The 16,925-nt window shown below is 40.2% G+C and overlaps 1 protein-coding gene across 2 annotated transcripts; it reads left to right on the top strand.

Moving 5' to 3' along the window:
• The first annotated feature begins 4,981 nt into the window (after positions 1-4,981).
• Positions 4,982-14,007, top strand: LOC147215146 (ras-related protein Rab-5C-like). Of its 2 annotated transcripts, none has more exons than XM_086139870.1 (6): positions 4,982-5,120; positions 6,190-6,525; positions 8,030-8,181; positions 8,638-8,760; positions 8,892-8,985; positions 13,193-14,007. In XM_086139870.1, the coding sequence occupies exons 2-6, from the start codon at positions 6,357-6,359 to the stop codon at positions 13,312-13,314; spliced, it is 660 nt and encodes a 219-aa protein (XP_085995996.1). In that variant the 5' UTR covers positions 4,982-5,120; positions 6,190-6,356; the 3' UTR covers positions 13,315-14,007. The 2 variants fall into 2 exon arrangements, with proteins under 2 accessions (XP_085995996.1, XP_085995997.1); XM_086139871.1 differs by having other exon boundaries at positions 4,989-5,120; positions 6,298-6,525.
• Positions 14,008-16,925: the final 2,918 nt, after the last annotated feature.

The raw sequence follows: 16,925 nt of genomic DNA, 5'->3' as shown, positions 1-16,925 counted from the left end.
CTGCGTGATCGCCTCAAAGATTAACTTATGAACATGGAGAGACATGAAATTATAACAAAAATCACAGAACCGATCGAATGGGTGAACTCAATGGTTGCTACTGCAAAGCCACAGACAGGTAAACTCAGGGTTTGCTAAGATCCAAAAGATCTCAACAAAGTGATAAAACGCCCCCATTATCCACTACCCACACTTGAGGACATTACATCCAAACTAGCAGGAGCTTGCTATTTCAGTGTAATGGATGCTAGATCTGGTTATTGGGCAATAAAGCTAAGAGAAGAGTCCTCAAAGTTGACAACTTTTAACACTGTGTTTGGCAGATACAGATTTTTTTCGCCCACCCTTCGGACTCAAGTTATCACAAGATGAGTTTCAGCCTAAAGTGGATGAGACATATGAAGGTTTGGAGGGCGTGACAGCCATAGTTGATGACGTTCTCATCTATGGTAAAAACAAAGAGAAACATAACGTGGCGTTGTTACCAAACACCAAAATCCCCCTCCACCAAACTTTGCACTTGGTACAATGCAGTCAGAGAAGTACTGTTCTCCTTGCAACCACCAAACCCAGACTTGTCCATCAGGTTGCCAGATGGAGACCCGCAATTCAGCACTCCACTGCTCTAGAGTCCAGTGGCGGCGTGCTTTACACCACTGTATCTGACACTTTGCATTGTACTTGGTGATGTGTGGCCCGGATGCAGCTGCTCGGCCATGGAAACCCATTGTACGAAGCTCTCTGTGCATTGTTCTTCAGTTAATCTGAAGGCCACATGAAATTTGGAGGTCTGTAGCGATTGACTCTGCAGGAAGTTGGCAAACTCTTCGGACTATGCGCCTCAGCCTCCGCTGACCACGCTCCGTTAGTTTATGTGGCCTACCAATTTGTGGCTGAGTTTCTGTCCTTCCCCAAACACTTCTATGTTCTTATAATACAGCTAACAGTTGACGGTGGAATATTTAGCCGTGAGGAAATTTCACAATTTTGTTGCACAGGTGGCCTCCTATCACAGTTCCACCCTGGAATTCACTGAGCTCCTGGGAGCGACCCATTCTTTCATGTTTCATGTACTCATGTTTGTAAAAACAGTCTGCATACCTGGGTGCTTGATTTCATACACCTGTGGCCATGGAAGTGATTGGAACATCTGATTCTGATTATTTAGATGGGTGGCAAATACTTTTGGCCATATAGTGTATTGTCAACTGTTTATTAATTTATTAATTTATTTATTTTGGAATTGTATTGTATCCAATTATATAACTATGGAAACCAGAATTTGAAAACTACAAAATGCACAGATTTTGATCAATAAAACAAAAACTAGTCCTCACAAATAGGAAAAAAGGGGGCAGGGGGTTGGAGTAAGATTAAATTGGAAATTTTTCCATTTTACAATGTTTTAAATCTTTTGGAAGGCAAGATCTCAGCTTCACTTTATTTTTCATGAAAGCAATTTTAGAAGAATTCTCCAGTACAAATTAGTTCTTTAACATACAAAAGTCACCAGAAGTTGGAGTGATCGCTGTGCTGATGGTGACTTTATAATCACCGCAATTCAGTGTTCATTGTCTGGACTGTGCGTCAACTAGCAAACAAATGGGCAGCTTATCGAATGTAAAATGACAACACTAAAAGCTTCAAAAAAGTCACAAATGTCTTGTTTCTTGTTTGTACTTAATGAAACTTGATTCTCCCAAGTCTGTCATTTTACTTTCATTATAAATGCAGACTGATAAATGACATAGTGTATATTCAATTCATCTTATCGAAAACCTGTGTTAAATCTCTGATTGTGTTTCTTACAAAAACTTGTACTATGCTTGTTTTCAAAAATAAGAATGGGTACTATCAGTCACATTTAAAATGTGTTTTAAATGTTTTTGCATGTATATGTTGCCTCATCACTGCATGCACAGACAGAAGTGAGACATTTTTGTAAGACAAATTTGAATTCCTCAAAATGCTGTCACGTTGCTTTAATATCTTCTTCTACTCAGTGTGAAATCAATTCTGTATAAACCAAACATTTATCTACCTTGTCGTTAATTGTACTGTTTATTTTAAATTCCTCTCTCTTAAACAAAAAAAAAAGTATATCAGCATTAATAATATAATTTAAATTTAAATAGAACAATATTAGTATATTAACATGGCAAGATTGAAGTAAACAGTTAATGTGTTTGAAACAGGGTTTGAGTGCGTGAACAAATTTCACAGCTGAATCTTTTCTTTTATCAGATCTGTACTCAGAGATACACTGCGGAGATAAACTACCTTTCTGGAAATGGTGATCAATTTCATCAATAATTAATCAATTGTTGATTAAAAAACCTTTCTCTCTCACACACACACACACACACACACACACACACACACACACACACACACACACACACACACACACACACCTTCTTTCAATCTCAGAGAAGCATGATTGCTCATTCATTCTTACAATTTGTTCTCTCTGCAGTGTGTGTGTGTATGTGTGTGTGTGTGTGTGTGAGAGAGAGAGAGAGAGAGAGAGAGAGAGAGAGAGAGAGAGAATAGCGTATTAGTGTTTGATTAATGTTTGTCTAAACGGCTTATTTACATATAAAGATTCCATCTATAAGTTCAAGAGACGTGTCTAGGTTTGCTTACCCAGGAGTTTGCACAACATGCATACAGTATGTTAAGAGGGAGAGGGAATGCTTTTGAACATATTTGAATATTTAACATAATGTTCTCGGTCCAATGTATCGATATTAGAGACTATTTAGTATACTGTATCAATTTGATATCCAGCAAAGTGAAAGGAATGGGTACATTTAGACACGCAAGATGATAAAGACCTAAATTTAGTAACAGATGCCTCAGCCATTTTTTGTTTGTTTGTTTGTTACTGCGAGAACCATCAACCTGAAATTATTATTGATTCATTACTCAACATTATTATTTTGTTGATGAAAAAATGCAATGCTGTAATGTAATTAATAGTAGAACATGCTGAAATAGCTTTAGTATGACATATTGTCCTCAGGGCTGTCCTTGAAGAGACTGATCTCTTATGATGTCTTCATGTGGATTATAATTTGATGAGCCAGTCCAGCTTTATCATTAAGTCACTTGTCCATTGCACATTTATTTGTTCAAACATTTGTTTCATTTCCTTTTCAGTGATTCTTTGAAGAATTTCACAGGATAAATACTCAAGATGTTGTTGATGTACTGACATACTGGATTTGCAACAACTGTGAAACAAAACCAGATAAAAAAGACCTGTGGACATATATAAACATATGTGAGGTAATACGGCTACAGCAAGAAAGCCCGTCTGTAGAAATAACTGGTTTGTTGTGCAACAATGTCATAAAATCATTAAGACTGCAGTCCTTGATCTGTGCTACTTATCATCAGCCAGGGTTATTTGATATAAAACACAACAAATGTGTGTGTCTAAGATTGTATCTTAAGAACCAGCACAAGACTTACAATCGACAATACCATGTTTCCCATGTGAGTTACAGTGAATATGCTACATTAGGCTGTTAATGACTGTTGGGAGTGATTTTCTTCAGGTGAAGCCTGAGGGTGCAACCTTGCAGGGATTAGGATCTGTTCAGCTACACTGGAGACCCGCTATGGTCCAAACATCTATGGCAGCATCATTTTTCATGCAGGTTCCAGAATATAGACCTACATCTGTTAGTCTTTAATCAGCCTATGCCCTTCAGAAATGAATGTTTGAATGCTTAATAGTTGTATCAGTCACAGTCCATCCCGTCTTCTCTTTGCAGGTCTCGGCTTCGTCAAGGGCTGCATGAAATGATGACTTGTGATCATGAATTATCCAGGTGTTCCAATTGCCTCTTTCTACGAGAGATACCTGTGCAACATGTAGAATAATGTAGTATGAAACATCCTAAATTGTAGATATTGTTGTGTGTGTGATATTTTGTCATAGAAATAACAATCTGTATTATTATTATTATTATCATTATTACTATTATTATCATTATTATTATTATTATTATCATTATTATTTATACAGTTAATTCTATAATGATATATTTAAGCTACAATGAACCCACAAACAAAAGCCATGCTCTGACTTGCTGACTCTGAATGACACAAACAAAAAACATACACTAGTAAAATAAAGGGGGTAATCCTCTTCTTTCGGCTTCTCTCTTTAGGGGTCATCACAACATATCAACTTCCTTCATCTAACCCTTTGTTATATGGGTAAGACTTCAGTCTTAAGATATTCAATTACAATTCCATGCATGAAGAGACCTGGAGCACCAAATGTGCACGTGTACTGGACCTGTCTAAATTTTGATGTGTTTTAAACCAAAAAAGTATTTTTTAAACTTTGTTTGTCTGTTATTGGGTCATTTTAATGACAATATACCTCTACTTAGATAATGCTTACCAAAAGTTAGACAGCTTGATGCTCGAATGGACTAAGATATCCCTGTATTCAGACGGCAAGTTTTGCCTTTTTCGACAGCAACATCAGCGTTACAGGTTTTCTGAAATTTAAACATGAAATGAACAACCATCGTAGCTCATGTAATCCAGTGTCTGACCTGTGTTGTTACTGGTCGTGTTTCCAATTTTTTTGCGGTAGGGCAGATGAGTTTTCTCTTTTCAAATGACACTGCGCCATCTTGTGGTCCATAACCTGCCAAACTGAATTTACTAGGAGACTCCACCGAAAATGATATGCAAAGTGAATGAAAAATGGATGGCAACCCCTTAAATAAATCAACGCATACATACATGAAATGGTAATAGAAGAGATGCATAACACATAGATAGATAGATAGATAGATAGATAGATAGATAGATAGATAGATAGATAGATAGATAGATAGATAGATAGATAGATAGATAGATAGATAGATAGATAGATTCTGTAACGACCTCCCTCCGCCAATTTTCATTGGTCGTGAAACTGCATCACATGACGGACAAATTCAGGAAGTATTTTGATTGCACAAGGCGGAAGCGTACAGTTCAACCAACCTGAAAGCGTTTCGGTAGAAAAGCAGAAAATTGCTGTCCACAGGTGACAAGGCCATTGTTGGTCACAATTTATTGGGCGAAGCGGACTTTGTCTTTCACATTTGGTAAGAACGCCAAAGGGGTGTTTGCATTATTCTACAGTTCGCAGTCTTGCTAACTGGTTACAGCAGCTAGCCTCGCAGCTAACTCTCTGCAGTGTTTATGTCTTGGGCAAAGTTAGGGCAAACTTGTTCGTCCGGTTTAGTGATGTAACGTTAGCCCACTTTGTCATGTAATAGCTGGCAAGTCTCAGTTTGAAGTCCAGCGTTTGTTAAAAAGCGACCTTTGTCCCTAAATGATATCCGATCAAAGCTGACAAGGGTTAGACTTAAAGCTGAGAAGTCTCCTCTATGTGAGGCTGGTCTCCCTAGGCTGTGCTCAGAGAGGTCCCTCTCACACACACACAACTGCTTAACTACACGTTGTCACTGTGTGAAATTCATTCAAAACTTGTTGACGCCCGAAGTTTGAACCGGTGCTATAGAGAGCTATTCTGACAAATTGTATGGATTGTCGAGGACAGACTTCTGTTTAATGGTTTTTAATCTGAAACACCACTATCATGTTGATGTGTGGGTGTTGTAATCAAGAATCAGACACACTCCCTCATCTAAAGGTTGCTCAAAATGGCTGTAACACACATTTACACCACATTTTTCAACCAAAATTACAATGAAGTCACCTGTGTTAGCTTAACTAAGCCTAAAAATGGGAATTTTAATGATGGGAGGATTCATGCTAGAGCTTTGGTTTTGTGCCGTTTTTATTTTATCTCGCCAGTTCATTGACCAGTCTTTCTCAATCTTTATTGATGGTGGGAAGTGTAATAATTACATTTGAAATTATTATTATCAATTAACGATGGATATTGTTTAACTGTGAAGTTTGTGCTGTAATTATTATGTGTAAAAATCAAATGCTAATCAGGGAAAATTTGTTTTAGGATCATAACTTGTAAGAAAAGGCAAAGACATTATGGGGCAAATGAATTGAATTGTCAATAAATGTCAAATCATCTTGAGGTAAAATAGAGGTGTTTGTCTTTCAGTAAATTTTGAAAAAATGTTAACCTTTTTTTTTTCCCCTCAATTATCTCTGCTTATTTTGTCTCCCATCTGCATGTTTCTGGTACAGTTTTTCCAACGACCTTCGCAGTGTAACTGGTTGCAGGGGACTTTCCCAGACTTCATTCACCGTCAGTGCCTGAGTACTCAAAATAAACTCCCATCCCCACTTTACTAGGCTGTAGTTGCGACCCATTTAAAGGGCCACATCATCCAAAGCAGTCTCTTTCTCCGCCAATGGCTGGGCAAGGTGGAGGAGCTACCAGGCCCAATGGTGCAGCATCTGCAAACAAAATTATCCAGTTCAAGCTGGTCCTGCTGGGGGAGTCGGCTGTGGGAAAGTCTAGTCTGGTGCTGCGTTTTGTCAAAGGCCAATTCCATGAATATCAGGAAAGTACAATTGGAGGTAAGACATTGAAACATGCATCGCAAATTCATATGTATAACTATTCTGTTGGTGGTTGTTTTTTCGTCTGTCTGCAAGAGTTAGATTCTATATTTTGTTTTTCACATGCCAATAAATGCTTGTAGTTCACACAAAACCACTACATAATAGCTCTCCCAAAATAATAATGACATTTTCATTCATTCTTTCATCGTCTATACTGCTTATCCTGCTGTCAAGGTCGCAGGTGGGATTGGAGCCTATCCTTACTCTCGGGTGAGAGGCAGGGTACACCTTTATTGAAATCAAAAGAGCAGGCTTGCCTGATCCCAAGAGTCAGACCATTCCACAATGGTGGTGAAAGACATTAAAAAATGAAAAGGCTTGCTTGCCAGCATCCTTTTTTGTACCCAATCCGATCATGTTATACCGATCAAAAAAAAAAACGTAAACGTTTAAACATGTCTAATTCTGAAAGCCATCTACTCTACTCCGAGCTCCACCTGGATGACTGAACTTCTCACCCTATCTCTAAGGGAGTATCCAGCCACCCCGTGGATAAAATTCATTTTGCCTGCTTTTATTCGTGATCTCATTCTTTCGGTCACTACCCACAGCTCGTGACCATAGGTGAAGGTGGGAACGTAAATTGGTAAATTGAGCTTCGCTTTCTGGCCCAGCTCCCGCTTCACCACGATAGACCGGAACAGAGTCCCAATCACTGCAGACGCTGCACCGATCTGCTTGTCTATACCCGCTCCATCCTTCCCTTACTCGTGAACAAGACCCACCCGCTTCCGGTTGAGCACCATAGTCTCTGATCTCGAGGTACTGATCCTCATCCTGGCCACTTCATCCTCAGCTGCAAACTGCTTCAGTGAGAGGTAGAGATCACGGCCTGATGAAACCAACAGAAACAGATCATCTGCAAAAAACAAGAGACTTGATCCTGCGGCCACCAAACCGGATCCCCTCAACACCCTGGCTGCACCTAGAAATTCTATCCCTAAAAGTTATGAACAGTCAGTGACAAAGGGCAGCCCTGGCTGAGACCAACTCTCACCAGAAACAGATCTGACTAACAACTGGCAATGCGGACCAAGCTCCGACACCGATCTTACATGACCGAACAGCCCGTATAATGGGGTTTGGTACCCCGTACTCCTGGAGCACCCCCCACAGGATTGCCTGCGGGACACGATCAAATGCCTTCTCTAGATCCACAAAATGTATGTAGACTGGTTGGGCAAACTCTCAAGCCCCTTTGAGGACCCTGCTGTGGGTAGAGAGCTGGTCCACCGTTCCATAACCTGGACGAAAACCACACTGCTCCTCCTGGATCTGAGGTTCAACGACCCAGCGGACGCTCTTCTCCAGCACCGCTGAGGACCAGAAATCTACATAATCTGGCCAAACTGTTAAGATTTTGTTACAGATAGATAGTGTTTGGGTTTAGGTTCCATACTCAGGTATAATATCAGTGTAATATGAAAAGACTGAAACAGATTGTCATTCCACTTCTTAGCTGCGTTCCTGACACAAACTGTCTGTCTGGATGACACCACTGTGAAGTTTGAGATCTGGGATACAGCTGGTCAAGAGCGCTACCACAGCCTGGCTCCCATGTACTACAGGGGCGCTCAGGCCGCCATTGTGGTTTACGACATCACCAACATAGTAAGTCTCAACAGTTCACAGTTTAAGGACCATTATTATTCTTTCGTTATTCTGTGCTTCATCCTAAATTTGTTGGAGTCTGGGGTTTATAAAGTATCAAGTTTAAACTATAAGAAGTTTTGTTCATTGATGTTTAAAAGCAAAAATAGAGATCATTTTTCAAAAGGCACTCAGACTGCAGACCCTCACCAAGTTCAAACATATGAGAACTTCTTCAATCTCAAAGCCCTATGCATCAATGATGCTCACTGAAATCTGACTATTATATTTTGTGTGAGAGGCAGACAGATGTGGGTAAAAGACCATTTGATGAGGTCATTAGGATTGTGAGTGATCTGATCTGGTGGCTCTTCAAGATCACATCTTTAGATAAGCTGTTTAACAAGCTCATCTGTATTCATGAAAAAGCTGTAGTTTGGACAAAAGTTCCCATCAAGGTTACGTGCTATTTTTCAGGATACGTTTGCACGAGCAAAAAACTGGGTAAAAGAGCTTCAGAGACAAGCAAATCCCAACATCGTAATCGCTCTTGCTGGCAACAAGGCTGACATTGTGAACAAGAGAGCAGTGGACCATCAGGTATGAAGTGATCAACATTTTACTGCTAAATAATGTCAGATGGTTGTCAGCTTAATGATAAAATCACTGTCCAGTTGGTTTGTTGTGCACAATTTTAATAATTTTCCTCAACGTTGTTATTTTGCACCCAGGAGGCACAAGCATATGCAGACGAAAATGGTCTTCTCTTCATGGAGACCTCAGCCAAGACTGCCATGAATGTCAATGAAACTTTCATGGCCATTGGTAAGTGTGATATTCTAATAAGGCAAAACCCTTTTTCCATCTGGTAATATAATGCCACTGTCATGGCTTGGCGTCATTATAAGTACCGTTTAAGTTCAAGGAGGAGCAGCTGTCAGAACAGCTCTACTTCTGAACAGGGAGCAAAAAGCGGGCAATATTGCCATGGCTGTTAAAAGGAAACATTGATTGATGTAATAGCCATTGAAATGATTGACACTTTTGTGTTTGCACTTTTGTGTTGCACAATATTTGAATGCAGTGTGAGTTCAAACATTGCAGTGGCATACATCCGTCTTCGTAAAAATGAGCCATAAGAGTAGGGGAGCTGTAGGACGACCTGAACCTTGAACCTGTATGTATGACAGGGCTGTAGATGACTCCTCATAGTTCCTGCACTTTTTGGCCCAATTTTATCATTTGAAATACAAATTTGATGTTTGATGTTCATTTTACAATCACTTTCAGAAAAAATCAGCTGTGTCATGTCACTCTTTTATGCAGTTGAATTTATAGTGTGGAGTCAAATATATAGCATGCTGTAATATGTAATTTATAGTTTTAAAGCAAGCTCAAAAGAACTTTTAACATATCCAATATCAACATATCCAATATTGTCCACAAATGGATCAGAAGTTGTTGCAACTAACTGCAGTATCTGAGATGTGTTTTTGACCATTCTTAGCAAATTCAATCGAGTTTTTGCAAGACTGCACACTCCACTTGCCAAATCTACACAATATTTTGGGGCGGCGTGGCACAGGAGGGAGAGCTGAATATTCCTGGTTTGATTCCTGGCTCCTAGTGTGTCGAAGTGTTGTTAAGCAATAAACCAAACCCCTGACGCTCCCCTGGCGCTGATGGACAGCAGCCACCTGCTCATTGTTCATCCATGATGGGTTAAATGCAGAGAGCGAGGGATTTATAATGTATAAATTGATTATGATTACAATAACATCCATAGATGCTTCTCTTTCATTCACTGTTAGTGAATGTAGCCTTGGCCAGGAAGACTTGATGTCATCAGACTGGTATCAAACAGCCATCGGGTGTTCAACCCTGAACCGCAACACCCTCAACATTCATGGGTCAGCAGTGGTGGCCAAATAACTGCCCGTCAATTCCTCCTGGCTTCCAACTAAGCTCCTCTCTCCTGCCCCATAACCAGCAAGAGGCTCTTTCTGTTGCCTCCCTCATCCTGCGAGCTGCCATCTTTCTCTCCCTTCCTGTCACCCCAATTGCTGTAAGCACTCTCCATACTGACTGGGCAGGGAATCCTCTACATCCGACCTTAACTGGGAAGAGCCATGCCTGCCATCCTTTCACCCTGCAGTCAAACAAGAAATCCTGGTATTTGGTGCTCTTTCTCTCAAATGCCTGCTCACAACCCTCTTCCCATGGGACTGTAAGTTCAATGAGGATGATCTTCTTTGCCTCTTCAGACCACAGTACCGTGTCTGGCCTCAGGGTTGTCTGGACAACCTGGGGGAATTGCAGTCTTCCCCCTCAGGTCTGCCTTCATTTCCCATCATTCAGCGTTATGCAGCAGATGGCTTCTTGTTGTTGCTGTGGTTGGTGGCTTTTGTCCCTCCCTTACAAACTTGGTGGTATTGCTCTCCCATATGGTTGGCATTTCTTGCATATCTCCTGCTCCAGGGTGTCAACGAGTGTCAAGAGCACCTTGTCATGGCGCCACCTGTGTCTTCCTTCGGCAAGCGCTGTTTTACACCCTGACAGGATATGTGCCATGGTAGCTCTCTCCCTGCAGAGCTTGCACAATGTGTCCTCCCTCATACCTCACTTGTGCAAGTTTTTCAGAGTTTGGAGTGTTCTTAGCATGTGTTGGGACTGATCTTAGCATGAATGAGATGCGCAAAGTCTATGCTCCCTGGAACGCTAGCTCCACTCTCCCTTCATCTTTCCTCCTCAAGGTTCCGTATTTCCTCCTGGATCATGACCCATTTCTCCTTGGATCCTCCCTACCCCCATTGCTGGGCATGGGAATTTCCAAGACCCTGTCTTCCTGTATATGCTGTTCCAATAATGTTATGTAGCTTCAACATACTTTCAGCTTGTGCTAGAGATGAGTCAGCTCCCCACTGCTGATCTTGTTCCTGTCAGTAAGTGAGTCATTGAACCACTTCCCAAGGTACTTGATTGGATTTTCCTTTATCAATGGAATCACTTCACCTTGCACATGCAGCGTGACCCACTTCATCAGTTTAACTTTCCTGATCACCATGCACCTGGATTTCTTTAGCTTACACCTCATTTTGGCCCACGTAACGATGTGGTCCAGAACTGTTAGCACCCACGTCGCCTGCACATGGGTTGTGGTCATCACAGTAAGGTCGTCCATGTAACCTCTCATCAGGGGATGTCAGAGACCCTATTGCAGCCTCTGGCTTTTTCCCAGCGGCTGTTATCAGGAGGGTCATTCCCATGTTGAAGAGGATTCTACAGCAAGTTACGATCCTTTTTCCAGGTTTTGCCACTGGGTGGTGAAGTTGTCTGTTTTGAATCGTAGCCGGATTCCGTCAAAGTAACTGATGATCATTCCCTTGATGTGCTGAGGGATGAGGTCAGGGTCTAGTGCTGCGCGAATAGGGGTGTTAGGAATAGATCCTTAGCGTTAGCCAAGTCCAGCCAGACAACAGTCCGGTTGCCGTCATTGCCTTTGGCTTCCTGGATCATGTGACTGAGAACTGCAGTGTGTGTCCCAGAGAAGCCTGGGATCCCACTTTTCTGGATAGTGGTGTCAATGTATCCGTTCTCAGTCATGTCTAAGGTTATCCTTTTAGCCAGAACGGAAAGGAAGATCTTGCATTCTACTCTAAGCAGTGAGATTGTTCTGAATTAGTCTAGTCTATTCTGGTTGAGGAGTTCTCTTTCTTTTGGCACAAAACAGCCCTCTGCCTTTTTCCTGCACACCGGGCTGATGCCCTTCTTCCAGATCCCCTGGAAGAGCTTCCAAAGCCTCCGGAGCAGCATTGGGCACTTCTTGTATACCTTATAGGGTATACCGTTTGGGCCGGAGGCAGATCCTGCTCTGGCCTTCTTCACCACCTCTTAGACTTCCTTCCGGGATGGTTTACTGCTATTGAGCTCTTTTCCAGGTGTGTCAATAATGTCGATGTTTAGGTTGACCTCCAGGGCTTGGTTTCTGGAGATGTCATTGTGGGTCTCTCTCATGAACGCCTCTGCGTCTTCTCTGGGACTGGTCAGCCTTCCTGACTTTGCCTCACCCAGCAGCGTTCTGGTGAATCGTAAGGGGTCTTTGGTGAACTGCGCTCTTTAGTTCTCCCTATCCTTCCTCCTTTTCCAAGTGCATTCTGCTCTTCGGAGTCTGCCTCCGATGCCTTCCCTTTCATCAACCGGGCCTCTTTTGAATTGCTTGTTGAGAGTCTTGATTTCTTACTTTAAGTGATGGATTTCTCTTTCTCTTCTGCTTGGTTGGTGTGCATTCTTGATGTTCACCTTCTTGTCCTCCAATCCCCTCCCTTGACAGATTGTATGTTATTGTTGTGAGGGTAATGACTTTCTGCTCAACTGTCCCTGCTCGTGTGGCTTCTAGGACTTAATCAAGATCCTGGTCTAGTTGGTCCCATTCCTTGGTGGTGTTCATCTCGGGCCACTTGATTCATTCCCTCGCCGGGTGTGTTTGGCTCTCTGGGGAGCTTTAGAAGAGTGCCTCCTGAGGTCTTGAGGTATAGGTGCTGAGAGATTATATTAATCATTATTATTATTATTATTATTATCATTATTATCATTATTTTCAAAATTAAGGGACCGAGAGCTCTCTTACCAAAATGTAGCTTTACTTAGCCTATTTTATTGCATGTAATAGTCTAAGAGCAACCCAGGAATTAACTGTTAATTGATGAGAAGTTAAATCCGGAAGATTTGATTAAAACTATGATGAAAATATTACCGGAAATATTGAACTACATATCCAATTTCTAATTTTAGAAAGAAACAAAATGGAAAGTTCGATGAGCTTTGAATTTGAAAGTTTTCCGAATGTTTTTAAACAAAGCTGCTAGTGTTAAAACTCAGACACAATTTCATTTAACAAGTAAGTCCAATGTGCAAGGCCTGTATTTCATGCCCAACATTTTCATATAATTCCGTTATTGCCCTTAAATTTGCTGTGATATGTAACATGCAGTATTTTAACATTTGTGAACTTATATCTGTTTTATCACTTTAGCAAAGAAGCTACCGAAGAACGACCCTCAGGTTGGAGCTAAATCAGGGGTGCGGACCAGGCAAGGAGTGGATCTATCAGAAGCCGCATCTCCGAGTCGCAGCAGCCAGTGCTGCAAGAATTAGCGAATGCAATAAATGATCCTAGTGAGAGCATTGTGTTAAGGACAGCATTTATTAAAGGCCAGAAAGGGCAGAGTTACCCGCCTGCTCGGCACTTAAACTGAGATTAAAGATGAGATTATCTCGATCCACTTGGATTAACGGAATATTTTTCAAACAAATCATAAGCTAGAGGGAATATCTTAAATCCTTCTCCACTCCTCTCTTCTGACTTGGTTCAATCTATCTATCTACCTCCCTGCTCATCCTAAACATCCTTTCACTTGATTGATTCCTGTCTTAAATGAATTTTTTGGAGTCATAGAGAGACTTTTTTCTTTCCCATTATCTCCAAATTTGTGTGTGTGTGTATGTGTGTGTGTGTGCGTGTGTGTGCGTGCGTGCATGGGTGCAGTTTCTTCATTTTATTCACTCTTCTACTCCTGACATCTTTCTCTTAATTCATAGTCATTAGTGACTTTGAAAGCAGGCTGTAGTTTTTGGTCACATTCTTCTTTCAATTACAGCAGTTTTTCATGGTTTCCACACCATCGTGATTAGAAAAGTCCTGTGCTTTTCCTTGCAAGGAACTGTGCCACAAATGCAGTTGTTTGCATTGTATTGTTACCTGGAACAGCAGAGAGTTGTTCGCTGTTTTTAAGAGAAATGTGAAAATAACTTGTAAATCTAAAATGTAATAAAGACAATGGAAGATTACTTTTGTTTGTGCTCATTATTACTTTTTTAGCGCATGCTGTAGCACAATAAAGTCATATTTTACATCATTTATGCACGATTAAACTGAAAATGTTTGAAATCAAACTAGCATTTGAGGGTATAACAACATGACCAGGTGGTTGTTTCATTTTGGCTGTTTTTTTGAGCCAAATACTATAAGTGTGTTATTAGCAGTGTGTTATTCAAATTTAAAAATGTACACGAAATCCAAATGTATTGATACCCAAAGTTTCCGTCTCATGCAAAGGGGATTTCTTACAAAAAGTGGCTTGCAGAGATGGGGCTCAAACCTTCCTTTTTTCAAAACAGTTGGTAGTTTTACCCTCAGGCCCATTGTTTTGAATATCAGATTTATAGGCAATCCAAATAAAGGTTACTGTCAGCTATCTCCCATCAAATCCAGCTAAGGAAGTGCTTAGAGATGCTCTAACTGGGGTCTACTGATACCATAGAGAAACCCATATAAACCGTCTCTCCCTGGTTTTGTAGACATGAGTGTTGGATCTGACCTCCTCACATCTGTGCTATTCTAGTATGCACAAAGCATGGAACAATATTTACCACCAGATAAAAATGTTACCTTGAATATCATTGAGTAAAGATGTAATGTATAACGTAGACAGCCTCTCAGTGACAGTAACTTTGATAGGATCTAATACATATTTATCCCTGCATAATGTTGGTCTTTGTTCGGCTAAGGTTGAAAGCAGAGTTTGAAAAAAGCTACAGCTTGCAGAACCTCACATAGGGTCAAATTAAATAACAATTAGATACATCCTGGATTGTCAAAAGTTCAATGTCTTCCAGTTTCAATGTCAATTATCAAGGAAATGATTGCTGTGTATTTTTACCACTAGATGGAAGCATTTCTCTTGGATCTGCACAAAATGCAACTACTCAAAGGGGTCTTTTTGACCTCATTCGTAGCCATATTTTCTTGAGGCAGCCCTTTGCCTACTAAAGCAAAAAAAAAACAAACAAAAAAAAACATTTCCAACAGTAGTATTTCCTTCTGTATTTTCATATTATCTTTTTATTAAAAAATTGTTGGCTAAAAATCCAAAAATATTTTAGCGCAAGGATAACATTTAATTTTAGTTAATGCCTTGAGGAAGCTTAATTTGTTTTCTGTGCTCGGGGGGAAAATAACGTAAGGGTGGTTAATTCATAATTTCTCTTGCTTCTTAGTCCTGTCTTGAAACAACAGCGTTTTATAACCTTGCGGGCATATTATATTTGCTTCACACAGTAATAGCATAAAAATCTAATCATTATTAATGGATTCATTCATGGTTTCAAAGAATGTAATGGAAGCAGGGCCTTTGGTTATTACTCAGAGGCAAACTGGATAGCCTTTTTCGAACCCCAAAATGGCGTTAACTGTGACAGATTAGCTCTAGTGGTTGTGATGCAGTAGGCGTTACATTAAGCCAACGACAGGCAGTGAGCAGCTTTGCAGGGAAAAAAAAAAACAGGCATTCACAGTAAATGATTTCTCATTTGCTGAGCTGTCAATCAAGATGTGTTCTTGTAAAAAGAAACTCATTTCATGCTTGGCCTGTGTGAATCATAACTGCGTGTGAGCGGGAGTGAAATTGACTGTGGTTAGAGGAGAAGATTTGCAAAATAAAGGAAATGTGCCCAGAACATACAGTCACACACCTTTTAACCGTTGACATTTTTTCAGTGGCAATTGTTTTGGGTCCAATTTGTACAACAAATGAATCGGGTAATGTGGCCAAAACCTAGCTTGAGAATATAATGGTTGTCATAACAACAAGGATTTTCAGATTAGCTTTGGTACAGAAAACGGGCTTTTGCTTACAAAACCAGCAGTCCTATTCTACTTTTCTTGCCCAGTTTAAACAGACAAACACATTTCTAAATTCCGACTCTGGTGGATTTCTCCTATCTTTCGGCTGAAGGAAATGTCATTGAAAAGCAAGGGCAACGGGACGCGGCATCTAGATTGCATACCGGGCTGCGATTTGAGATTTGTGCAGATAGCAATTGTATGTGTGATGGTACAATTATTGCCTCTTATCTGAAATGGAACATCTACGATGTAGCTCCCGGAAGGGTTTTCTAGAAGAAAAGGAAAGTAGAAAGAAACCACACCTATAAGCTGCTGGATTGCACCATGAATATGCTGAATGTTTGACAGTTAATGTTCTTTGCTTGTGTTAATTTTGCATGACATCCTTTTTTTAAAGAATCCTCCCACTGAGGCTGTCTGCCCCAGAAAGCCTTAAGGCATTGTTGTTTATGGTATGGTGTCTTCATGTGTTTAGGTTTAAATGATTTTTTTGCACATTTTTGATGGAAAACTGTACTGTGGAAAAAAAAAAACAAATCCACACCACCCATGATAAGACATCACAAAATATCCTGTCTTTGATGCTTTTCATACTGATAACCAATTTTCCAGAGCATGCTAGGCATTATCAGTTATCTTCAGATCAGGTTTCTTTTCTTGAAAATCATAACTATATTGAGGAGAAACAGGGTCTATCCTGTTCATCATGTACATCAAATGATACTGCCTTAGAATTGTAATTGACTGACCAGAGGAGGCATTTACAAAGTAACAAGTTCAATTAAAAAAAGAAACAATAATTATACAACATAAAACATCATGATTCTTCTGTCCATCTGCAATAAATCTTTTATGATATACTGGTCTTAAAGGAATAAGCTTACTATATATTTATATTTATTGTGTTTTGCAAAGCTGTTTTTTTTTAATTTTGTATTAGTATTGTTGGTGTCTGCTGTAGTTGTCTAATGTACAAGGTTGTCAAATAAAGTAGCTTCATAAGATTGAAGCTTTGACTAACCAACAAATGACTTCTAGATGATCTAACTACCAATTATACAATATTCCAAGTCAATGTGCT

This window comes from Fistularia commersonii, chromosome 32 (assembly GCF_037954325.1).
Source record: "Fistularia commersonii isolate RoL2024-O1a breed Wild chromosome 32, RoL_Fcom_v1.0, whole genome shotgun sequence".
Lineage (NCBI taxonomy): Eukaryota > Metazoa > Chordata > Actinopteri > Syngnathiformes > Fistulariidae > Fistularia > Fistularia commersonii.
This window is presented reverse-complemented; position numbering and strand designations above follow the sequence as displayed.

Bases quoted from the DNA above. Each gene is read 5' to 3' on its own strand.
- LOC147215146 (XM_086139870.1), top strand. From the start codon at position 6,357: ATGGCTGGGCAAGGTGGAGGAGCTACCAGGCCCAATGGTGCAGCATCT. The intron at 6,526-8,029 runs GTAAGACATTGA...TCCACTTCTTAG, and splicing joins TCAGGAAAGTACAATTGGAG to CTGCGTTCCTGACACAAACT. The intron at 8,761-8,891 runs GTATGAAGTGAT...TTTTGCACCCAG, and splicing joins AGAGAGCAGTGGACCATCAG to GAGGCACAAGCATATGCAGA.